The 24465-nt window shown below is 59.2% G+C and overlaps 1 protein-coding gene across 8 annotated transcripts in view; it reads left to right on the top strand.

Moving 5' to 3' along the window:
* Kiaa1671 (KIAA1671 ortholog) overlaps positions 1–23089 on the top strand; it is a 149579-nt gene extending 126490 nt beyond the window's left edge. For 6 of the 8 annotated variants that reach the window (XM_077108637.1, XM_077108639.1, XM_077108641.1 and 3 more), the window contains 7 exons: positions 6094–6212; positions 9289–9523; positions 10544–10718; positions 12231–12355; positions 14188–14330; positions 16429–16511; positions 18794–23089. In XM_077108637.1, the coding sequence (XP_076964752.1) occupies positions 6094–6212; positions 9289–9523; positions 10544–10718; positions 12231–12355; positions 14188–14330; positions 16429–16507 (876 nt within the window). In that variant the 3' untranslated portion in view covers positions 16508–16511; positions 18794–23089. The remainder of the gene's footprint in view (positions 1–6093; positions 6213–9288; positions 9524–10543; positions 10719–12230; positions 12356–14187; positions 14331–16428; positions 16512–18793) is intronic. The other 2 variants (XR_013155305.1, XM_077108640.1) reach the window with 2 other exon arrangements.
* Positions 23090–24465: the final 1376 nt, after the last annotated feature.

The raw sequence follows: 24465 nt of genomic DNA on the forward strand, positions 1-24465 counted from the left end.
GCCCCGTGTGCAGGCCCCAGGTGCCTGCTGGTCTCCTGGGTCAGGGAGCGGCCCCCAGCCCAGCTGTCCTTTCTGTTTATAGTCTCCAGGAGGCTCCTGCGGCCCAGCTGCCAGCGCTGCTTCTGTTACTTCGGGTCACACCCGTGCCCTGGAGACAGCTTGTCTTTAGCAGCCTGTGCCACGGCCCCGGCCACAGCCGTCCCCCTGCAGAACCGCGCCTGCACCCTTTTGTGACATGGCTCCTTCCCCTGGTGACCTTTCAGGGCAGCCGCTGACTGGCATCCAGGTCGGGGGCACTCTGGGGTCTGGGATAGGCAGCCCTGGTGGTTCTTGGCTGAATGGCGGATGGCCAGGCCACGTCTGGACCTTTAGCGCTTTGTGATGGTGTTGGTCAGAATGTTCCGGGAGCTGAAGGGCAGTCACCAGCATCGTCACGGGGCTGGCATCTGCTCGGCACCACTGGGTGCCAGGTGTGTGGGATCCTCGCCAGGCCTTCCGCAGAGTCCTCCTGACACCCCGTTTCACAGATGGGAAGGTGGAGGGCTGGCAAGGGTGGGTCAGAGCTAGGGAGGGCGGAGCTGGGGCTGGCCCTTGGACCGCTTTCCAAGGCGTAGGGATGGGCACGTGGTCAGCGCTCAGCAGGTCGTCCCTGGTCGTTACCGTTACGATGACTGGGTGGCCGTGTGCGGGTCTGACCCCGACACCGAGCAGGCGGTCTGTGGGCCTCCGAGGTGCTGAGGTGGAGCAGGAGTCCCCAGCCTGGGCCCGTGACCACGTGCTCCCTGCGGCTGGGTGCAGAGTTGCTGTGTGGGGAGGGGACAGCTGCGAGGGAGGTGATGTGCCTCATGAGGTGCTCAGAGCCACTGTCCGGTCTGGGCAGCCGGCGTGGCCTTGACTCAGGGCTCTTAGGCGACTGTCAGGTGTCCAGGAGGCTGCAGGCAGGGCCTTCTCCTCCCTGCCCTCCCTAAGCTCACGCCTGCCCACTGCGGGGGGTGGAGGGTATAAACATTTGCAGAGACACGTTCTCCCCACAAATTTATTTATCAACTACTAGAGGCCAGGAGGCACCCTAGGGCTGCCAATGGAACTGCCCCCCATCTTCATGCAGCAGACAGGCTGAAGGGTGCAGATCGATGGATCAGGGATCAGCAGCTACTGTCTGAGGGCCAAGCACACCCCACCTCTGTAGGGTTTCACTGGAGCCCCGCCCGGCAGGGACAGACACCATCAGGGACCAGAAAGCCCCAGATCCTTACTCTCTGGCCCTTTATAGAGGGGTTGCTGATCCCTGGGGTAGTGAACAGTCAAGAGCCCCATCCATGGTGGGAGTCTCGCGACAGTACCAGGAAGGGGGGCTTCAGCAGCCTGGATCTCATCCTTGGATCCCATCTGGGTGTGGAATTCCAAATGTGGATGGGAAATAAAATCAGTATCAGTGATAAAGAGGCAGTCCGTGGCCTCACCTCTTGTGATCCATGCAACTCAGAACCTTCTAGATGTTCTTCTTGGCTCGCGGCCACACGGAGGTGCTGTTCTTCCTGGTTTTGCAGCGCGGCTTTGTGTTTGCCCGTGTGTGCATGCCTTTCCTGTGGCAGCACGTCTTGGCAGATGTCATTGTTCTCCTATGCGTTGACTTCATCCCGTGAGTTCCATTTTGCACAGTCTCATCCTTAGTCATGTAGGCTGTTCCCGGGACTTTGGGTCAGCGATGATCGGTGCGCCTGGTGGCTTCTGTACTGATGGATCTTGGCGAGCGAGTCTCATGGTTTCCTTGAAATAAATCCTGGCATTAAACCTGCCCAATCAGCATACATGTTTTCCATTTGGGGACGGATATCGAGACTTGGTGTAACCCCTGGAGGGTGCCTGTCAGCTGGGCCTCCCCAGCGTGGACCCAGCGTGATGCCTGGGCTGGGGCATCGCAGGCCTGCAGGACGGGCCTGAGTTCCCACCTGCCTGCGGCTCTGGGGCTGGTGAGCTGTCCAGGCAAGTGGGGTTCAAACCTGCCAAGTTCCTGAGGTTTCAAAGGCAGCTTCCTTCGTCTGCTCATCAGCACCTCCTGAGCACCTGGAGAAGACGGGGCTTGCAGCACCTGGGGCTGGAGGGCATGTTGGCCAGGAGCCCAGAGGCTGGCTCCGAGTCTCACTGAGGAAGTGCAGGGTTGGGCTCAGGGGACCCTTCCAGGCCTGACTTCTGCCAAGGGCCCACAGGCGGGGACTAACGGAGGTGCCACTCCCCCTAACTCGCCCTGCACGTTTTCAGACCCCTTTGTAGATTCCAGCCCCCTGCAGCCAGCGTCAGGAGCCTGGGAAGCAAAGCCGAAGTGCAGGATCATCTGCCTCCGCAGATTCCCAGAACAGACACTTGGAAGGTTTAGAGGCAACCAGGCCCTTTTTGGTGGTTGATCGCAAGGCCTCGTGGCCCTGGGAGCCAAGCCCAAGCACTGCCAATCCCAAGCCCTGCCAGGGTCTGGGAGCAATGGCACGTGAACCTGCAGCAGGTACAGGGCCACCAGGACACAAACCCGAGACAGTGCTGATAAACAGTGCAAGGTGCACTCCCTCAGGTCACTTGGGCCCCGCTCTCCTCCCACGGTTCTGTGTCACAGCGTCAGGACTGCAGTGGAATCCACCCTAACACCTTCAAATACTTTTTATGTCTGAATGAGGAGACTCAGAGAAGTCAAGAAACTTGTCCAAGGTCACACAGCTACTACGTAGTGGAGCGTGGATTCAAATGCAGGTGTTCTGGCTCCAGAAACAGGCCCATCCAGGGAAGACTGATAAACTGGTCAATTACAATCATCATTTTATGGCCAGAACTAGAACATTCCCCAGTGATAGCAACATGCTGTCACCTGTGCTCTCTGAGAGGGCGACCATAGGTAGGTGACTGTGATACCTTTAAAATATGGATCGTACTGCCAAGAAATTGAATGGCTAATGTTAGTTAATTTTAATTAATTTAAATTAGATTTAAATAGCCACGCGTGTCTAGCGGCTATTATATCAGCACAGATAGAGACCTGGGGTCCAGGGGATGGGGGAGCTGGGGCTCCTGAGCCAGCCTTGGGGGTGGGGCTTTCAGGGAGGCTTTGCTGGAGGGAGACCCTCAAGGTGGCAAAGGGCTTGGCCTCTAGGGGGCGCTGCAGCAGCCTGGATGGTCCAAAGACTGAGACCACCAGGGACGGGAGAGGCTGGAAGAGCCAGTGGGAGCACCTGGGGAGAGGAGGGCTCTGGGGGGAGCTGCCCACTACAATGAGGTGGAGCCTACTGGCGTCTCCCAGTGCTGGGGCTTTGCTTCAGGAACACGGGAGCTACGATGGTGACGGAGCAGGGGCCCTGCCGCTCCGACTGAGCTCTGGAGGTCGGATGGGAGACAGCGATGTTCGAGGGGCTGAGGTGACCCCGCCCCAGCCCTTGCAGGGGTGGAGAGCTGACCTCCTCTGGATGGAACGTTCTGGAAGGAGACACCAGAGGTCTGAGGATCTGTGCCATGTGGCAGGGGAGCATGGAAGGAGTCAGGGACTCTGCCCTCAGGACACTAGATGGTGGGGGAGATGACCCACCATGGGATTTCAGATCCAGGCCTTCCTCGTCCTCAGCCCTGGGGGCCCATCTGTGGGGGCTCCGGAGAGCTTTGCCCAGGCTCCTTCCCCGCTGACCCTGGAGGCCTGAGGACCATTCCAGTCATGGCCACTCCTGAGCACCTCCTGGTGCCAGACGCCAAGCCTGGTTCCCAGAGAGGGTCTCCTGGAAGGCCCCAGCAGCCCTGTTCTTCCACGGAGAGTGAGCTCGGGTGTGTGGTCACTTGGCTGCCCACAGGGACAGTGCTGACCCAGGCCCCTCCCCCTCCCCACCCCAAGCCGAGAGCTGCCCCTGAGCCGTTACTCCTGGGCACATCCCCAGGGTCAGCACAGGCCCAGCATCTAGGTTGCAGCCATCTGCAAATGGGCTGGGACAGTGGTGTGGGTCCACGGGGACAGCTCACAGCCCCTGAGTCCACGTGGACTGAGTTAGGGAGTGGCCAGCCCCACCTTGTCCCTGAGACCATAGGAAACTGGGAGCTGCGCAGATGACCGCTGTGTCCCTGGGTGCCAGGGGTAATCTGCCAAGGGTACTGGGCCTCCGAGCACGACACCTTTGAGGCAAAAAAGTGAGGCCTGGCTCCATCCTGGTGTGCCAGCAGCAGGTTCTGCCCGCAGCCAGGGACCTGGAGGGGACAGCTGCCCCAGGGTGGCTTGCTCAGGAGAAGCCAAAGCCTTGAAAGTGGCCAGCGATCTCCCCGGGGCAGCTGCAGAGGTGCGCTGATGTAGCCCCAGGGACGTTCCTCGTGCTGTCCATCCGGAGTGGCAAGCTGAGAGTCCCGGCACCCAGTTACTCTTTGCCACCCAGAGAGGGAGGCAGTGGCTCTCTGGTCACACAGCACAGCTCTTCCCCAGATGCTTCCCCAGTGTCCCTGCTCAGCTGAGGGAGGAGGCGGGTTCCCCATGCTTGGGAGGAACGCACCCCGCTAACCAGCTCTCCGCTACTGGGCACCTACTGTGTGCCTGGGAGGCTCCAAGTGGGGTACAAGGAGGACAAGGCAGCTGGAGTGAGGTGTAGACTCCCGGAGCCGCGTCTGTGCTGGGATACCCCAGGCCCCGGTACCTGACACACAGTAGCTTCCCCGGAAAGATTTGTTGAGTGAATAGCTGAAGTATCAGATGAGCCACCTGGGCAAGACGCTCAGGGGAGGAGGAAGGGGGGAGAGTCACTGTGAGCCGCAGTGGCTTCGGGTGAGCATGATGGACAGGAAGGGGTCGGCACACGCAGAGCTGCAGGGGTGGGGGAGGTTGGGGGTGTGGGGGGTGTCTGGGGGGAAGCGGGATGGGGGGTGGGGGGTGGGGAATAGGTGGGGATTGTACGCAACACATGCGCAGTAGGTCAGGGGACCGGGGACGGGGTCTGTTGGGAACAGGGTGGGTGATGAGATGGACGGGTCAGGGGCTGGCTCACAGGGGCCATGGGTTCCTGAGGAGGGCAGTAGGGAGCCCTGGGAGGTTTTTGAGCAGTAGGTGGGCGGTCTGCAGCACACCCCCGCCCCCTCTGCCTCCCGAGCCCAGGCGGAGCAGGGTCTGACGGTCCCTCTGGGGTGGGGGTGAGGGATGCTCTCATGGTATGTCCCTCAGAGCTCAGGCCAAAGCCTTCTGGGTGGTCTCCGTGCCAGGGCCCATCCAAGGACCTGGGCTTCTGGGTTCTCGGAGGCCCAGCTTCTCTCCCACCTGGTGAGGCCGGGCCTCAGCCGCAGCTGCTCCCATGGTTTCCACGCAGGGAAGGAAGGGGCTCCTCATTGTCCACGGGGATGAGCTGGAGACACTGGCGGTCCAGTCGCCAGTGGGCATTTACAGGCCGCCTGCTGTGTGCCAGGCACTGGGCTGGGCCTGTGGCCACCTCAGGGGCAGCACCCTTGCTCCCTGCAGGAGCTCCTCTCTGAGGACCCAGCCCAGGGCAGTGAGGGATGCCACCAGGGAGGGCACACGAGGGGTCCCGCTCCCGGGCAGGTGGCTGGGGTTGGAGCTCGGTCCAGCTGGCTGCCTGGGTTTGAGCCCTGCTTTGCTGCCTGCTGACAAACGGATCGGCCCGTTGCCTTCCCCTCGAAGCCCCTGCCTTCTCATCCGTCCAGCGGGGGCTAGGAGACCCTGTGGTAGGATCGCCTCGGACTGCTGTTCCGTGAGGTGACGTCTGGTCTGGGTTCCCTGCCCCCAGGGAAGCAGGGGCTGGGCTGCCCTTGGCAGATGAGAGGCCTTGGAGCCCTGAGGATGGAGGGAGGCTGGCCAGGCCACACTGAGCGGGCACGGAGGAGGGCCAAGGCGCCCAGCAGGACCCTGCTGGTGACCGCTTCCTCCAGCTCGCCTGTGTGCCCTCGGGGATCCCTGCTTCTGTGACCTCTTGGGAAAGCCAGGCCTCTTGGTCACTGAGTGTCCAGCCCAGACACCTGCACCCACCTCTGAGGGCAGCAGGGGGCTGGGGGCATGGGTCGGGACCTGGGTCAGCCAGGGTGGGGTTCCCGGCACTTTCCCTGATGGCCATCTCCCGTCTCTCGTCCCCACAGGACCACCTGAAGCAGTGCTTCTCCAGACGACCCCCCGAGGCCAAGGACACAGACTCCCTGGTGCACGAGGCCGATGGCCAGTATGGGACATGGGCAGACCAGCGCCAGAGCGGGGACAGGTAGGATCCGCAGTAGGACCGGCCACCAGCAGGGCATCTGGTTGCAGTGGATGCAGCCAGCCCAGCAATTTCTGCAGCCCAGGACCTCTTTGTTATCGTAAGAGGAAGCCATTCACATCAAAAAGGATCTTTACAAAGAAAAAATATATATATACATAAAGCAGATCAAATGTGGAGGATCTCCGATAGATCAATGCAGAGACAGGGAGCAGCTGAGGGCAGCGGGGGAGGAGCCTGCTGCACGCGGCTGGGTCCCCTCTGGGTGGCAGAAGTGCTCTAGACACTTGGCGGTGGTCCCAGGACTCTGTGGACGGGGTCAGTGTCGCTCACGGTGACCTTTGGGTATTTTGCCACTATAGACAATTTCAAAGAAAACCAAAAACACCTATGATCCCAGCACAGATCTACCTTCATTCATGTTTTTCTGGTCTTTCTAGATTTCTTTCCATGTGGGGAGGTGTTTACAAATGCAGGGGAGTGTGTCCTCCATGTTAATCAGCTGTGTCTGCTTAGAATCTCCGTTCATGAGCCGTGTGCGGTGGTGCACGCCTGTGATCCCAGCAGCTGGGGAGGCCAAGGCAGCAGGATCACGAGTTCATAGTCAGCCTCAGCAACTTAGCAATAAAATAAAAAATAAAAAGGGCTGGAGATGTGGCTCAGTGGTTAAGTGCCCTGGGTTCAATCCTCAGTACCAAAGAAAAGAAAAGAAAAATCTCCACCATTCATGGCCAGTGGGCCTCAGTGGTCGGCCTGGCTCGGGGGAATATGCTGGCTACTGCAAAAGCCTGAGGGCTCTCAAGCATAACCAGATTGGGAGGCCGGCAGCTGTGAATCCAGCCCCACCCTGACTGGGTACAGGACCCGGGTAGGTGCCTTGTTTTCCCAATCACATGTTCCTCTTCCGTGAAAGGAAGTGATGCCCAAGAACTGGACATGCCTGGGGAGTGGGTGGGCCACACATGTGGTGAGCCCTTCCCGTGTTGATTAAATGTGTCAGCATTTAATTCTGTCATTCCGTGTTCTAGAAGAGAAAACAGGCACCTCAGCACATGGACTGGTAACCTGTGTGGAGATTGGGTCCTGGCACATAGTAGGAGCTTTTGTGTAAAGTGCCTGTTCTTGTTTCAGAAATACATTTCTTCCTTCATCTTTTGGATGGGGTCAAGACAGTAATGGCTTCATGGCCACTCTGTGGATCTGCTGTGCCTTCAGCAGCCCACCCAGCAATTTCTGCCACAGGCCGACCTGGCAGATAGAGCCCTGGTCAACCCCGGCTGGGCCACTCTCCTGTGTGACTGTTTCCACGTCTGTGGCCATCATGCCCAGCCTAGCAAGCCCAGGCTCACAGGCAGCCCAGGGCCTGCCCAGGGTCACCATGTGTGTGTGGCTGAGCTGGACTCGAACCCAGGTCTCCTTTGGGCCCCCTCACTGTCAGGAGTGACCATCCCCCTCTATTGGGTCACATCCCACGACAGGTGCTGATTTGAAGCTGGGGTGAGGTTGATAGAATTGAAAATGGGTAAGAAAAAGGGGAGCAAGACGGTCCTGCAAATCTTTCTGTTTTTCTCCTAGCCTGTGAAATTTAAAATAGCGTTTAGTTAGCTTCAGTTTCCTGAGAATGCCCTGCAAGGACGCTGGGTTATCGGGAGACCTAGACTGTGGTTTTGCTCATCTCCTAAGTGACCCTGGAGCCCCTTCCCCTCTCCAGGCCCCAGATCCCCAGCTCGTAGGCCAGGACCTTAGACCAGCCCGTCCCACCGGGCGCTGCTGGTGGTGCGCGCCCCCTGCGGTCTCCCAGAGGTACTGCAGCGCCCCCAGAAGCTCCCGCCTTGGGCAGCGGCGCCATCTGCTGCCTGCTCGTTGATACTTCCCTCCTCTTGTGTGGGTTTGCTGGGTCCCACCCACATCCTCACACCCTCCGTGCTGTCCTCCTTCCAAGTAAGGGAGGCATCCCAGAGCCCACAAAAGCACCCTGAAATGCGGGACAGCAGGGTCGAAAGTTCTGCTCGCCGGTGCAGCTTGTGGGTCCTTCAGCTTAAGTCAGGTGGGCACCCCCTTCCTCAGGGGAGGGCTCCCCAGGCCCTGCAGGCTCGGCTGCCTTCCCGACGTGGGTGTGTTCTGTGGAGTGCGGGGATGTAACTGCTTGATTTCTATATCAATTTTCTATCCTGTGTGGTTCCAGTTTTCTGGATGATACGTGAATATAATCATGGGGAGGGATTTGAGTGGTGGGAGGGGGTCATGGGGGAGGATCCTGGAGTGCAGCCCCTTTGGGAAGCAATGTCGCATCTCTGTGCCGGGGTTTCCTCATCTTTAATATCTAATTTCATGAGGTTGCCGCCACCTCACAGTGTGGTGAGCATCAAAGGATTTAAATAACCCTCATAGGATCGTGAAGAGGATTCAATGGGTTTAGCCCAGTGCGTGGCACATAGTAGGTGCTCAGTAATTCACTGCATGAGTGAGCGGGTGCTCGCCCAACTTGTTGGGTACCTGCTGGTGGCCACTGATCAGCATCAGAGACCCCCCCACACACAGATACACAGATACACAGACATCATGTCGTTTAAGATGTCCTGGTGGGCAGGAAAGGAGGGAGAAGGAACAGGAAATATGAGCTGACCCCAAAGCTCACAAAATGTAACCCAGAGTTGACGTGAACAGTGTATTTGATGGAGCCCAACCCATCTGACGTGCGCCCGTCTCCCCACGTGAGCAGCGCGGGAAGTCCCTAGGGGGACATCGCGCGGTCTTTTGGGCGAAGGGTTAGACGGCCCCTGCGCACCGCGCGCTCGCGGCGATCCAGGCTCTCGCTGGCCACATCGCAAGGCCCCGACGCCACCCGGGACCACACAGGGCTGGAGAGTCTTGGACGGCGCGGGGCCGAGCGTCCCTGCCCCTGCCCCTGCCCCGTGTGCCAGGGGCCCCGGGAGACGCTGCCCCGCGAGGTCCCCACGGCTGCTCCCCGGTGCCCACAGCGCCCCACCCAGCGGCTCTTCTGCCACCGCCTTTCCTTGAGGCTCTGGTCTCTGAAGCGCCCTCCCTGACCCGTCTGCCCTCCCTCCCTGTGTCCCAGCTTGGCCCCCGAGTCCCCGTCTCCGGACAGCAGCACCCCGTCAGCGCGCAGACAGCCCCTCAGTGGCCGCTTGTCCTCTCTGTCCTCGCAAACCGAGCCCGCCTCGGCCGCCGACCAGCGGAGCACCAGCGTGGACCGCTCCAGCTCCGAGCTGGAGTCCACCGACGGGGCGGACGGGCTGCCCCCACCGGAGCCCTGCGCGGCTGGCAGAGCGGACGACTTCTCCTTCATCGACGTAAGTCCCAGCCAGGAGCACAGCTGGGTGCCATCGGTCTTTTCCCTTTAAAGGGAGGTGCCAGCATCTCCTGGTGACTCCCCTTCAGGGGTGGGCAGGGTCATGCCAGGGCCCCTGCCCTGGGTACAGAGGGCACAGGGTGAGACCAGACCCACTTGGACCACCATACACCAGCTGTGGGTCTCTGGGCAAATGTCTTCACCTCTCTGAGCCTCAGCTTCTTATCCCTTTGTAACCTGCACAGTGGGTGCACAGCCTTACACACAGTCACTGTCAGGTTAAAAGTGATCTAAGCCCTCACCCACCAGGAAGGCAGGAGGCCACCTCCCCGCCCCCAGGGAACTCTCCCGGGGGTTTGCAGCTCCAAGCAGGAAGAGCCCAGGGTTTGCTCAGAGTGATTGTGCCCATGTCCCCCCTGTCTTTCACAGAACAGTGTCCCTGGTGCCAGGGCGGTGGGTCTCTGCAGCAGCCATCCCAAGAACCAAAGCCCCTCAGGCAGGCATCCCTTGGATTCAGCTCCTTCTGGGTACAGGGCTCTGTGGCAGCTTACATGCTTGTGCCATGTCCCCAGGAGGCTGTGTGCCTAGTGTGTGCAGGCACGGTGCTGGGTCTCAGGCCCACTGCTTCATTGATTTTATTGAACTCAGGGCCACTCGACCACTGAGCCCCATCCCAGCCCTATTTTGCATTTTATTTAGAGACAGGGTCTCACTGAGTTGCTTAGGGCCTTACTTTGGCTGAGGCTGGCTTTGAACTCGAGATCCTCCTGCCTCAGCCTCCCAAGCCACTAAGATGACAGGTGTGAGCCACCATGCCCAGCTCCATTGATTCTTGTAATTGGCCTAGTGGTTCCTGTGGCGAGGTTTAGGTGAAGGGCATTTGGGTTACCATCGACAGGCTAGCCCACGCCATAACCAACTAGTGCCTCAGGGATCAGGAACCTAAAGACATCCTGCTGTGGACGCTCTCCTCAACTCACGGATCCTTTGCCTTTTTTCTTCCTCCTTGCCACCCCCAAAGCAAACCTCAGTCCTTGACTCCAGTGCCCTCAAGACCCGGGTGCAGCTCAGCAAAAGAAGCCGCCGCCGGGCTCCTATTTCCCACTCTCTCCGGCGTAGTCAATTCAGCAAGTCAGAGAGCCAGTCTCCTTTGGAGGAAGAGATTGATAGCATGTGGATGTTCAAGGACTCAACAGGTAGGCCAGTGCCTCTGTTCTACCTGGTTACTATATCGAACAGCAGGAAGGATCTAGGTTAAACTCTAGGGAGAACTTCCTGGTTTTGGAGGCATGTGAACATTAGAACACAATTAAATAGAAAACTGATTTCTTGTTCAGAAGAGCTTATTGGAAACCAGGCAGAAAATATTCTGAGGGATAATATAATAATTGAGGCCCTTTGGGTTTCACAACTTAATAGGGGTTTACTCTGTATGCTTTTATCCTTATTAAGGTATAAATCCACACTTAGACCTTCTTTATGTTTGTTTGCTGGTCTTTTCCTAAATGCTTGGGTTAAAAGATCATTTATTTTCAGTCTTTCCTAATGAGTCACATTAAGGCTATACATTTTCCTCAAAGGACTGCTTTGGCTGCATTCTGTACCAAAATCTGAGCTGACTCTCAAAGAACAGAGAAGAACGATCTAGGTAAAGGTATTCCAGGCAGCAGTGTCCATGAGATCTAAGGGACACACATGTGCGAAGAGCGTTCTGTGTGTCTGGGGACTCTCTAAGCAGTTCGGTGTCCCTCAAGCTGGGAGCGATGGGAATGAGGCTGGAGAGGTTGGCAGGGGCCAGGCCCTGGAGACCCTTGACGATGTGCTGAGGAAGTAGAGCCCATCTGTAGGTGGAGAGCCACCAGAGATTTTAAGAAAAGCAAAGTTTCTTCAGGTCACGGGAACCAGGGCAGCTGGCCTGTGTGGACAGGAGGATGTCAGACCAGGCCCTGAGCAGGGGGAAGTGCGTGGCTCCTGCAGATAGCCACCTGTCACCCGGGCTTGGAAGATCCGCGTCCCCCTCTCCCATTGGTTTCCGTTGCTAAGGACACGTTCAAGTGCCTCGAGGGAAGGGGAGTCCTCCCCGCACATGTCCTTGGTTTTCTGGGGCGAGCTCTGCTAAGTCCCCTGGAGCAGGTGGAGGCCAGCAGGGACAGAAGCACACAGATAGCTCCAGCTCTGAGGAGCTGGCCCAGGGCAGGGCACTTAACAGACACGCCGCAGCCCTGCCTAGTCTGGGGGCAGCAGAGGCCAGCGCTCCCTGGTTCACCTCCCACACCTACCGTGCCCACACCAGTGTCCAGGCTCCCCACACGCTGCTTGCTGTCCCCGAGGGCTGGGGACAGGTAGCGCCTCCCCTGGAGGCTCTGACGGGTAGCTCTTCTGTTCTCTAGGAGCACAGCTCCAGGGACAGAGGCTCAGGGTGTGTCCACGTCCTTTCCTGTCTCTGCCACCATGTCCTCCTTGTTCCCTGCCATGGCATGAGCCAGGAGGGGGTCTCTCTGCCCACCCCAGGGAAAGCTGGCTTTCCGTCACCCGCATCTCCTGGCAAGAGCTGGAGTTGTGCAGATAAAGGCGTGAGCGGGGTTGTTCTTTAGCACAGCCCGCAGTGCCCTCCTCTCGGGGCAGTGGGCAGGGAGGTGCCGGTCCCGGCCCGTAGGACCTGGGCAGATGCCAGGCCAACGACTCCAGTGCCCTTTTCTTTGCCACAGAAGAGAAGTCTCCCCGGAGGGAAGAGTCAGATGAGGAGGAGAAGCCTCCTAGGGTGGAGAGAGCTCCCGCCAGCCTCCCTCAGAGGGTGCCCGTGTTCCCAGGCATGGACCCGGCTGTGCTGAAGGTAGGGACCCCAGGACTGCCCGGTGCCCCCCTCCTCGCAGCGCCCCTCCCTCCCGGCTCTCTCCCTCCCCCTCCCTCCTCTCTCCCTCCCCTCCCTCCTCTCTCCCTCCCCTCCCTGCTCTTTCCCTCCCCCTCCCTCCTCTCTCCCTCCCCCTCCCTCCCTGCTTCTTTCTTTTTGAAATAGTTTAAGGCCCAAGGGAAGTTCCAGAAGCAGTGAAGTTCCTACACACCTTCCAGTCAGCTTTGTCCCCTGCTACTGTCCCACAGGAGCACAGCACATTGTCACAACCAGGAAAATGGCCTCGGCACATGCCACCGGCCATGCTGTTGAGCCCTGTGGATTTGGCCCGTGGCCCTGAGTCCCTGATTTCCACTTGCGGCCTCTCTTCGGCCCCCAGACCTGCTGCCGTCTGGCCCACAGCTGGGCCTCAGGGTCCTCACTAGTGAAGTGCGCTGGCCATCCATTTTGGCCATTAGGGGCCAGCGCTGGGGAAACCAAGTGAGCCCACCCAGCCTCCGTGTCCTGGGGGTGGGGAGGCACAGGATGCGCTCAGTTCCGCGCTGGCTGGCGGGAGGGCTGCCCTGGCACCTGACACTCTCTTAAACTTAGCAGAATCCCAACTGGATTATGGGGTCCCGGGGGAAGTGCTGGGCAGCCTCCTCCCTCCGGGCTCCGCCAGGGCTGCCCCGCGGCCTCCATGAAGCGGTACTTACTGCAGGCAAGGAAGGGCCCTCTGCGCTCCTGGCTCTGGGCGGCTCTTCACGCGCTCCCTCCACTTGCCGCAGTCCCACGGGAGTCTGTGCGGCCCTTTGTTGAAGGCAGAAAAGCCGATTCCTTGTGGAACACCAAGTCCGGATATTTTACACAGGCCTGTTCCTCCTTTGGTAGACAGAAGCTTTGTGTTCTGTAAAGTCACTAGATTGGACCTTGCCTTTTAATGGATCTCACAGGTCCTCCAAACAGGAACATCTCTTGAGCCACTATCCAGGGCCAGAGGTTATCTGACTCAATAAAGTAAAAAAAAAAAAAAAAAAAAAAATTGTAATAAACTTAAAAACTTAAAAGTCAAAAAATATTTCCTGGATGTGGTGGTGCATGCCTGTGATCCTAGCGGTTGGGGAGGCTGAGGCAGGAGGATTGCAAGCTTGAGGCCAGCCTCAGCAACTTAGTGAGGCTCTGATCAACTCAGTGAGACCCTGTCTCTGAGTAAAAAAGTGAGAAAGGGCTGGGGACGGGGATCAGCAGTTAAGCACCCCTGGGTTCAATCCCCAGTACCAAAAAGAAAGAAAAAAAAGAAATTTCCTTAGCATTAGAACAAACGATCCTGGAAGGGGCCTAACAGAGACAGGGGAGGGTCCTGGTTGAGGAAGGGCAGGGCTGGGGCAGACCCTGGATCCTCAAGCGCATCTGGAATCCCCTGCGTTAGGTGGAAAGAGGCTGTGCGTCGGCTCCTGGAGAGGAGGCTGTGGGGCTGGTTCACCGGGGCGGTCAGGGGGTGGTGGTGGCAGTGACCATTGCTGGGACCCACCCAGCACTGCCTGGAACCAGGAGCTGAAGGGACCTTCACTGCCACCGTGGGGTGGAGCTGCCATCCCCCGGGGGGTGGGGAGGTAGGAGAACGTGACTGTGGGTTTGGGTGGCCACTTGACCTCGAAGGCCAAGGCCACTAGCTGGAATGCCACCTGGCCTCTGGCTTTCCCCAGCCCTGTTTCCTGCCTGGCTCTTCAGCCTCACGGCCCACTGCTTCTGGAGGCCACCATGCTTGCCCAGGTCACCGGAGAGTCCCCTGTGCAGGTGGAAGGTGGTTACTGACCCGGCTCTTCTCTCCCCAGGCCCAGCTGCCCAGGAGGCCAGAGGTGGACAGTTCTGGAGAGACCCCCGGCTGGAGCCCCCAACCCAAAGCCCCCAAGTCCCCCTTCCAGCCCGGGGTGCTGGGCAGTCGCGTGCTGCCCTCCAGCATGGACAAGGACGAGAGGTGAGGCTGGGGACCAGGGTCTCGCCTCCCCATCTCTCCAGCATGACGGCCGGAGCCCGCTGCAGAGGAGGGAAGGAGGCCGGTCAGCCGCGGCCCGCTGCCCTCCTCCTGCTGCTGCCTCCTGCCCCCAAACCAGCCCCTGTCGCTGGGAAACCCCTGGTGGGTGCAGCCTTCTCCAGATGACGGGGAAACAGAGGCCACCTCCCTCCTGTCACCCTCCTGGGGGTGCCTTTGTCTCTGGAGGTGGGGGGCCGGGGAGGGTGGTCCCAAGGGCGCAGCCAGACAAGACCAACTGTTGGGTCCCCTTCCTGGCCAGGCCTCCCCGTGCAGGGGGGAGCCCAGGACACCCCTGCGTCCCACAGCGCTCAGACCAGGCCAGCAGCTGGCCTTGGAGGTTAAGGGCACAGGCTCCAAGGTCAGCAGCCAAGGTCGTGCGACTCCTCAGTAGCGCTACTGATGAACCTGATGAAAGTTACTTGGCCACTCTGAGCCCCGGCTTCCTCGTCTGTGATAGGGTTTGCTAACTCACACCTCTCGGCTGGTCACGAGGATGAAGCAAACGTGTACAGGGCCCTTTGCGGGCGGCTGGCATGAGAAGTCCCCTGGGAGAGTGGACATCTCACGAGGACTGTTAGCATATGAAGCTCAGGCTCATTCGTGAGCCCAGGGCTACCACCTAGTCAGTGAGGTGACAGAGCACACAGTGGCAAATGACGACTCTCGGGCCTGATCCGGCCCGCTGTCTGTTTGTCAATAAAGCTTTATTGGGACATGGACACGCCCATTCACTAGGTGCCATGGCGCCCACTGCAGGAAGGGCTCCCCTTTGACCCTGTGGAGAGGAGGGAGTCATCACGCCAAGGGCAGGAGGAAGGGTGTCCCCAGTGGCTTCCACAGAAGGGGACGCTTTTGACAGTCCTGAAGGACAAACCCATCTCACTAGGGGAGGAGCGGTGACCTCATCCGGGCTGTGCCAACGTGGAAAGGCCTGCGTGCTCTCCCGCCACAGCCCAGGGCGTCACGGGAAGCAGAAGGACCAGGTTACGGGGGCAGGGGTGCGGCCAGATGTGCCTCCTGCCCTGGGTGCAGCCTGCAGCTGGGCGTTCAGTGCCCCGGGGCAGGGTCTGCAGGCTCAGGAGGCCTGGGCTGAAGTCCAGGGTGCCCCAGACACAGCAGGCCAGCAGGCTGGAGACCCAGCGAGAGCCGGAGTTCCAGCCCAAAGGTGGAACACTGGCAGAATCCCCCTCCTCCTGGGAGATGAGTCTTTTCCTGGGAGGGCCCTTGACTGACTGGGTGAGGCCACCCACAGTAGGGAGGGTGATCTGCTTTACTGAGTATGTTGCTCCAAACATTCATCTCAGACTGGGGGTGTAATTCAGTGGCAGCACACTTGTGTAGCATGCCAAAGGCCCTGAGTTCCATCCCTAACACTGCTATACTACTACAGCTACTAATACTACTACTAGTACTACTACTACTAACAATAATAACCACCTCCTCAAAAATACCCTTCACAGTCAGGCACAGTGACCCACACCTGTAATCTCAGTGGCTCGTGAGGCTGAGGCAGGAGGATTGCAAGTTTGAGGCCAGCCTCAGCAATGAAGCAACTTAGCAAGACCCTGTCTCAAAATAAAATTAGAAAGGGCTGGGGATATGGCTCAGTGCTTAAGTGTCCCTGGGTTCAATTCAATGATACCAAAGGAAAAAGAAAAAAATACCTTCACAGAAACATCTAGAAAAATATCTGCCTAAATATCTGTGTGCCGTTGTAGCCAAGGTGACACCTAAAGTAGCCCAGGTGTTACACAGAGAGCGAGGGTGACGCGTGTCTGGGTGATGGGTGGAAATGGTTTTACATAAGGTGGCCTTTCATGCCGCATGTCATTCCACAGTGGGCCCCGGGGTTCACCCAGCACCCACTGTGGCTTTGGTTGGTTTCTAGCACTTGCTCATCAGCAGTGTTAACACGGGCATCCCGCCAGCCATGGGTGCCCGGCTCAGTCCCCGCCTCGGCCTGGCAGGTGGAGCAGGGTACCCTGGTGCTGCCTGTGAGAGCCCGTGGCCCGGGTCCCCTTGACACTTACTGTGGTTTCAGGTCAGAGGAGCCCTCTCCCCAGTGGCTGAAGGACCTGAAGTCCAAGAAGAGGCGGAGCCTGTATGAGAACCAAGCTTGACCGGGTAGGAGGGGCCTGCTGGGGAGACCCGGGAAGAGGGAGGCCCAGGTGGGAGGCCGGGAGGAGAAGAGGCTGTAAGGAGGCTGGTGACAATCTGCCCCCACAGGGAGAAAACAAAGCTGGGAGCCTGGGGTGGCTGGAGAGGCCACAGGGCCAGCGTCCGACGCCAGGGGCCTCACGTGCTGGGCCAGCCCCTCCTCTCCCTCTCAGGCCCCCTCATAAAGGGAAAAGTTGGACATGGAAGGACTAATTAATCAGTTGGAGTAATCTGAAATGTTGCAAGTTTTACAAGTGGAACATGTCTGTGCCCAAGTGTGTCATGAGGATTTCATCTGAAAAACAGTCGTCCCTTGGTGTCTCCTGGGGATTGGCTCCAGGATCCCCTCCCCACGTACCCGAATCTGGGGAAACTCAAGGTCCTGCTGTAACACGACGTTGCCTTTGCATGGACCCCGTTCTCCCACGTTCTCGAGGTCACACCAGGCGACTGGGAATACCGCATCAGTGCAGATGCTGTGTGGCCACCACGCTGCGCTGCTCAGGGCATAGGGACAGGGAAAACCCTCTTCTTTCCACTTATTCCCAGTCGGGGCTGTGAGTCCTCTGAGGTGGACCTGCAGCCAGCAGGGGGCTGACTGGGTTCAGAGAAAACGTCCAGTGATCAGCTCTGCCCCGCTGTGGCTGCCCAGTGGCCCTGCCCAGTGACCGCCAGCTTCCCCGTCTGCAAACTGGAGAGCGGTGCCCGTGTCACGGAGGGCCCACCCCAGGCGGTCCGGTGCTGCCTCTGTGGCCTCGGTCTACGTAGGGCCCAGGGTACTCACGTCAGCCGAGGTGCATCAGCAGAGGGACCCACGTCCCGAACCGCACTAGCGCTGGTGGCCAGGCCCTCTCGAATGCCTCCCGTGGCAAAGCCAGCCCTGAGCGGACGCCGTGCTGCCCGACTCCACCCGCCCCACTTCATTTTTTGTTTTTGGAGGGTGGGGGTGCTGCCCGTTAGGCACACGCTCCGCCCCTGAGCTGGGACCCCAGCCCTGACTCACCTTAGTGAGTTCTGTGTCATGTTAGGTGCTTGATGGGGGCGTTGCAGGGTGCGCATGCATGTAGTGAGATGAGGCTTAACGTATACGTAGGTGGACACACAGGTATGTGTGTAGGCTAAGCCCAAGAAGACCCATGTATCCCCAAATCTGCCTAAGGGACTGGCTCGGAGATGCGGACCTACGTGGACTTTGTGTTAGTGGGGTACCTGTACCGGCCCACGGAAGCCTTGAGAAATGCACTTTTTTTTTTCTTCTTTTTTTGGTATTGGGGATTGGACTCAGGGGCACTCAAATACTCAGCCCTTATTTGTATTTTATTAGAGACAGGGTCTCACTGAGCTGCTCAGGGCCTCACTGTGGCTGAGGCTGGCTTTAAACTCTCCATCCTCCTGCCTCAGCCTCCCCAGCCTCTGGGATGACAGGCGTGGGCCACTGCGCCTGGCCAGGGGAAATCCATTTTTCAAAGACTTTGTTTTTCATTGGCATGAAGTCGTTGTACATATTTGTGGGGTGCATTGTGGTGTTTCAGGGCCTGTATTCCCTGCCGTGGTCACACTGGGCCACTAGCTCATCCGTCACCGCAAACACTCATCATTCCTCTGTGGGGAGAGCATGCCCCATCCGCTCCTTTAGCTGTTTTATAATATATAATACAGTGTTTTCACCAGCAGTCCATTTGAGGAAATTGAGGCTCAGAAATGGCCCTAAATGTCAAGTTTGTTCCACTAAACCAGACTGTCTGCTCCTCCTCTCTCTGCCCCCAAATAATTTCATGCCAGGCCTGAGGCTTGTGGGGATTACTCTCTTGGGACTATCAGAAAAGGTTATGCATGTATTTTATTGAATTATTTATTTATTTAGGGGGTGGGGGGTACCACGGGTTGAACTCAGGGGCCCTTGACCACTGAGCCCCATCCCCAGCCCTGTTTTGTGTTTCATTTAGAGACAGGGTCTCACTGAGTTGCTCAGGGCCTCGCTGTGGCTGAGGCTGGCTTTGAACTCGCCATCCTCCAGCCTCAGCCTCCCGTGCCTCTGGGACGAGGCGAGCACCACTGGGCCTGGCTCATTGGCTTATTTGGGGGTGCTGAGGATCTAGCCCAGGGCCTCGCACCTGCTGAGCACACGTACCTCCACTGAGCAGCATCCCCAGCCCCCCGCCCCCCAAAAGGTTGGAAGCCCTGATGACGGAGAGGATCGGGGCCAAATGTTCCCACTACTGATACCAGGACTGTCCCTTCCTCTCCAGGCAGGGGACACCGCCACATCCAATTAACAGAAGCCTTAAGTGCCAGACTGTCTGAACCCACCGCGAGGCCGAGCCGCCGTTCCTGCACCCCGCTCACGTGCCTGGGCCCCTCCCGAGGCCCGAGACTGCAGTCCAGAGCCCCAGGATCCGGCCCGGCTCAGCTCCCCAGACGGCACCGCTGCCTGGGACGAGGCCCGGCCACGCAGAAAGGCCCACGCCGCCGGGTCCTGCCTTTCCCTCAGAAGTTCGCATCTCGACCCTCTCCCGGAGCCGTGGACGCCAGGGCTGGACTGTCACCCTGGGTCCTGGGAAAGCCCCGCGTTGGGAAGGCACCTCGCTCCTCCCAGGCAGGTCTTCTGGGAAGGAGGTTTTCCAGAGAGTTCCAGTGTTTGCTCCCTGACACTGCCTTGGTCCGGGCACCGCCACGAGGCCACAGTTCCTGGTGACTTCTCGACGGGCTCCTTCCCCGGAAGGAGGCCGCGTTGGCAGTGTGCAGCCACCTCTCCACTTCCTTCAGGGTCTCTGTCCTCCAGGAGCCGTGTGCAGGGCCGACTGCGTCATCGTACGTCATTTTTGTTTGCTTTAGAAGGTGATAAAGCAATAATCCCGCCAATTTTCTTTGAAACTCGATATGTCCCTGTTTGTAGAGGCCGGGAGGGAGGTCTGACGGCGAGCCATGAAGTGCCACCACCTCAGGTGGTCCAAGCTCGGTGAAACGGTCATTGTCACCCTGGTCCATATCTTCCTGGTTCCTTTCTGTCTGATCCCTGGGGAGGCGGTGACCTTTGTCTCTGCAGCTGGGACGGCTCTGCCCTTGCCCCCAGACGTCGGGCCTGCGCTGGGCCTCCTTTCCCCGGCCTGTTCTGAACCCCGCTGGCCTTCTGGGTAGAGGGACCGCCACTGCGAGCTGAGCTCAGGACACACAGGGTCCTGTCCTCCCTGTCCCACCCCATCCCACCCCGCACCCAGCTCCACCCACCCAGGGCCCTTCTTGGCCCAAGTGCTGGTCTCACTCCAAGTCCTTCCCTGGAGGGGAGCCCCAGGCGGGGACTCTGGGCAGAAGTGCTGGGTGCTGGTGACACAGGGGGACCCACTTCACCTCTCTTTCTTGCTAGCTATAAGCGAAGTCTCTGGTGGCTCCTGACGCCTTCCCCCGCCTTTCGCTCTCCCTGGGAGTACTCAGCACCAGCACCTCCTCTTGGGAAACCCAGGCGCCAGCACACACCCTGCACCCGTCCTGCCTGGAGTTGCCACCAGTCTTGTGCCAACTTTGCCTGGGAGATGTCCTCGGTGACATTCTGGGCTGCCCAGGACTGTGGAGGGGCCCCAGGGCTGAGTGTCCTGGCGGACCCCCACACAGCCCCAGCACCCACTCCTTGGCTTCCCAAGTGGGGGCCATCTCTGGGTATCCCTTCTCTGCAGAGCGTCAAGACCTGCTTCTCTTGTCTCTGGTCACGTCTCCACTGGTCCCCCATGCCCACCTCCTGGTCTTCTCTGCCTCCACCCCTCGTCTCTCTGTCGGGGGACAGCAGCCCTCCGTCTCTCCTGTGGGGGTGGCCTCTGTCTCCAGGTTAGGACAAACACCTGTGTCCGGGAGGGCCGGTGGCTCAGTACCATGGACAGTGGCCGCAGACCCCAGGGCACCCCACGCCATCCCTGCCCCCCCCAGCTTCTGCACCTGGGAGCCTCATGTCTCGTGTCTGGGACTTTGGACCTGCTTGGTGACACTGTATCTCCTTCATCCCTGAGTTAGTGTGCTCTGCAGCCACCTGGGGACTCGCTGCCTCTGGAACGGCTTGAATGGATTTTCCTGAGGGTCTGTCTCGGTTTCCCAGCAGTGTTGAGGTGGTGGCTTTCCAGGTCAAGGGGCACGTTCTTGAGTGTCTTGACGCTGACGTCTGTTTTATCTTTTCTTGTGAGTGAAAGGGCTTCTTGTTCCCTCTCAGGAGCAGGCACAGAGCAGATCTTGATATACTGATGCCACCGCCGGGGGCACGTAACCACTGAGCCACACCCCCAGCCCTTTTTAAGTTTTTGTTGAGAGAGAGGGCCTCACTAAGTTGCTGAGTCTGGCCTCCAACTTGCGATCCTCCTGCCTCAGCCTCCCAAGCCTCCAGGATTACAGGCGTGCACTGCCGTGCCCAGCAGAATCCTCAGTTCTTAATATAGTAGCCCACCTGACAGGAAGGAGATTCCTGACACAAGACTGCCCTGGGGAGGTTCTGTCCAGCCTGTCCCGCCTTGATTGGCAAAGTCTACTAATTCCCTGTTGATGAAGAGGTGACACTGACCTTGAATCTGGCCAGAACAAGCCTCTGCACCTTTGGCCACGCACCTCCACATCTCTTCCAGTACCCCAGAGCTGACAATCACAGTCACGCGGGTTCTCTGGACCCCAGGCTCCTGCTTATGATCAGCGCAATGAAGTGACAGGTGGCTGATGTTCCAGGGGGTGGCCCCGCAGGTTGCCGATTTCTCCTTTGGAAATCTGTCCCCTTTTAAACTACCTTAATATGCCTTAATCCTCCAGGTGCCCCGAGCCCGGCCCCCACCCAGCGTCCTCCCCGACTCCCCCGCTGTGGACCCCACATTCCCGCGCGCCTCGTCCCCTCCACCTCTTGCCCATCAGCTCTTTGACAGCTGGCCTTTTGATAGTCCGTACCTTGTCCTGCAGTTAGACCCCTCCCTTGTGGTCCCCACGGCCAGTGCTCGGGAATCAGTGTTGGGGAGACTCTCGGCCCCCCGAGAACGCGGGTGGGGGTGGAACCCGTGGTCCCGGGGAGGTTGGGGGTTGGGAGCGGCGACAGCCTCACGCTCGACAATCAGGGACAGGACAGTCAGATGGCAGCGTGCCTTCCAGGGGGACGGGCCAGGTGACAGATGCGGATGTTCCTCTGCACATCCCCGGGGGCGACGCCGGCCTGCTAAGGACGGGATCAGGAATAGTCGCAGGTCCCAGGCCTGGAGCGCAGGGGCTGAGCGGGGGACTTGGAAGGACCTTCCGGTGATTTTCCTTCCGCTGACCACGGCTTCTCCACGTGCTGTCACGGTGCCACCTCCATCTGTGCGTGGACCCTCCAGGACGCCCCGGGAGCTCGGCAGGACCGCAGAGCTGAGTCTCCCACCCCCCAGTTTAGATGTGTGGGCTGTGGCCAGGGACAGTTCCCAAGTGACACTGCGGCAGCCGCTGTGCCTTCGCCACACCGTGCGTGCGTTGAGACAGGAGCGCAAAAGGTCCAGGGGGTCCCGGTTCCCTGGGGCAGGAGGAACCGTGTGCGAGGAGGGGGACACTGGGCCTGCGCCACATCCAGAAAGGATAGAGCAAGGGGGGTCTGTGCTGAGAAGCTCCCGGAGTGACCCACCAGCAGGCCAGGGCTCTGGAAGCCAGCAGGCCCAGTGAGCTGGCTGTCCCCCGGGTCCCTTGCTCTCTGTGTCCAGTTGGCTTCTGTGGGAAGGTGGGTGGGAAGCCAGGTCTCTTTTCCAGAAAGTCAACCGGACGCTTTTGGCAAGCAAACACTTGAAGTGGACGCCTCAGCCTGTCCCCTCGCTGCCGGGGAGCTCCTGGCCCGCGCCCCGTCTCCTCCTGCCATGACTCGGACCTGCCCTTCCGTGACAATCACTGGTGGCATCAGGCCCGCTGGACATTGATGTCATGGTCTAAAGAAGAATCTGAGCTTTTTGGTGGCCTCATCCGACACGGCCTTACGGATCCTTAAATCCCGGTTCACACACGTCCTCGACTGCGTTAGGGAAGAGACTTTTGTTCTGTCGTTTCCCAAACCCCGACAATGGCCCTCAGGACACCCCCGGTCGGGGCAGGAGGGTGAAATCCATGTGCACAGAGTCTCTATTTTCCTAGTCATTCTTGCGGGTCCCTCCCGGGATCTTTGCGTCGCCATAGAAGGTGTCAGTTCCAGGGACAGGTGCAGCCTCCTGCCCGCCGGGTTGTCGCAGTGGCCTTATGAGTCCCCAGGCTCCGGGCCTTCTGGACAGAGGGCAGGCGAGAGACACCTTAGCCCGTCCCGGGAACGACCTGTCGCCGCGCGGCTGAGAATTCACCTAGAAAACCCTCTATTTTTCATGTAAAGGCCCCGCGGGGCTCCCTGACCTCTCGGCGTCGCGTGTCTACAAGTGCTTTCATATTTGTGACTGTACAGAGGCCCCGCCTGTCTCCAGAGCAGCTGGGGACGGTCCACTGCAGTGAGGAGCCTGGGCTGGGCTTGCACAGAGATGCTGCGTTTGGACCATGAACACAGCAAATAAAGCTTGGACCAAGTGGCGTTGGAGAAGTCCCCGTGTCCCCGTGTGAATGAATGGGTCTCTCCGGCGAGCAGGCCTGGTCCTCACTGGCCACGTCGGTCTCTCTTGGCCGGGCAGCAGGAGGGAGCGGCGGGGTCCCGGGAGAGGGGGTCTGTCCGTCACCGGAGCCCACGGGAACAAGGCAGAAGTTGCATTCAGATGATAAGGGCTTGTGTCCCCACCTCCTGGGGGTGGCTCGTCTCTGAGCATCTGTACAGATGGACAGTGACGGCAGCAAGAGTGGTCCTCAGTGGGCAGGGCCGGGCCCCCCAGAGGACATCCGCCAAGACAGGAGGCCTCTCCGTTACTGCAGGAGGGGAGGCTGGGACCAGGGAGGCCGCTTGCCCATCAGGGGACAGCTCCTCTCCCCATGTCCACCCCCACCAAGAATGATCTGGCTGCAGGTGGCAGGGGGGCCAGGCTGGGGCTCTGGGTTATGGAGCCCTGGAACATGACAGTACCGAGCACCTGGGGGACCGTCCCTCCTCAGCCTTCCCCTCACGCTCCACGGGAGGGTGTGACCACATCCCACGTGGCAGGGCTGGAGACTGCGTGGCCTTTCAGGACCTCTGCAGTGAGCGTCAGGTGGCCACAGCAGGGGTCCCGGGAACAGGGTGAAGGAGCCACGGCCGTGAGGGGTTTGCTCACGGGATCTCTCCGTGGCCGGAGGAGGGAGGAGGGAGCAGGTTCTCCATTTGTGGCCCAGGAGGCTGGCTCTGGGACCGTCACTGCTCACCTAAGGTCACAGGGATCTGGCCGAGTCCAGGGTTCGATGGCCACCGCAGCCTCCTGCCGCCAGCTCCAGGGATGCCGCAGGGTGACCAGGGCCTTTCCAGGCTTGGGGGTTTCACCCAGAGCGACTGCACAGTGGGGGGCACCTTGCTTAACCGTCCACTCTGGGGTCCCCTGTCCCGTCCACTCCGTGTCATCCGGAGGGATTTGTTGGGTGATCATGTGTCACAGCCCAGCTCTGCCAACCCTTGAAAATGGCTCCATCTACTCTGGTCCTAAATAAGTCGACCTTCATTTCCACCTTTATTTCTACTGAGGCCGAGAGCCAGGCCTACAGCTCAGAACTCCATTTCTGAACCACAAAATAGAGATCAAAAGTCCTCCCCTTGAGATAGCTGGGTGAGCTCCACACAATGCTTATGAAGCCTTGCACACAGTAGGTCTTCAATAAATGGTAGCTATGATGTGTCCGTCATCTGTATGAAGAAGATACTTTTTTTTTTTTTTTTTTTGGTAATAGAGACTGAACCCAGGGGTGCTTCACCACTGAGCCCCATCTCCAGACCTTTTTATTTTTTATTTTGAGACAGGGTCTCACTAAGTTGCTTAGGGCCTTGCCTAGTTGCTGAGGCTGGCCTCAC

The sequence above is a fragment of the Callospermophilus lateralis genome, chromosome 1, assembly GCF_048772815.1.
Source record: "Callospermophilus lateralis isolate mCalLat2 chromosome 1, mCalLat2.hap1, whole genome shotgun sequence".
Classification (NCBI taxonomy): Eukaryota; Metazoa; Chordata; class Mammalia; order Rodentia; family Sciuridae; genus Callospermophilus; species Callospermophilus lateralis.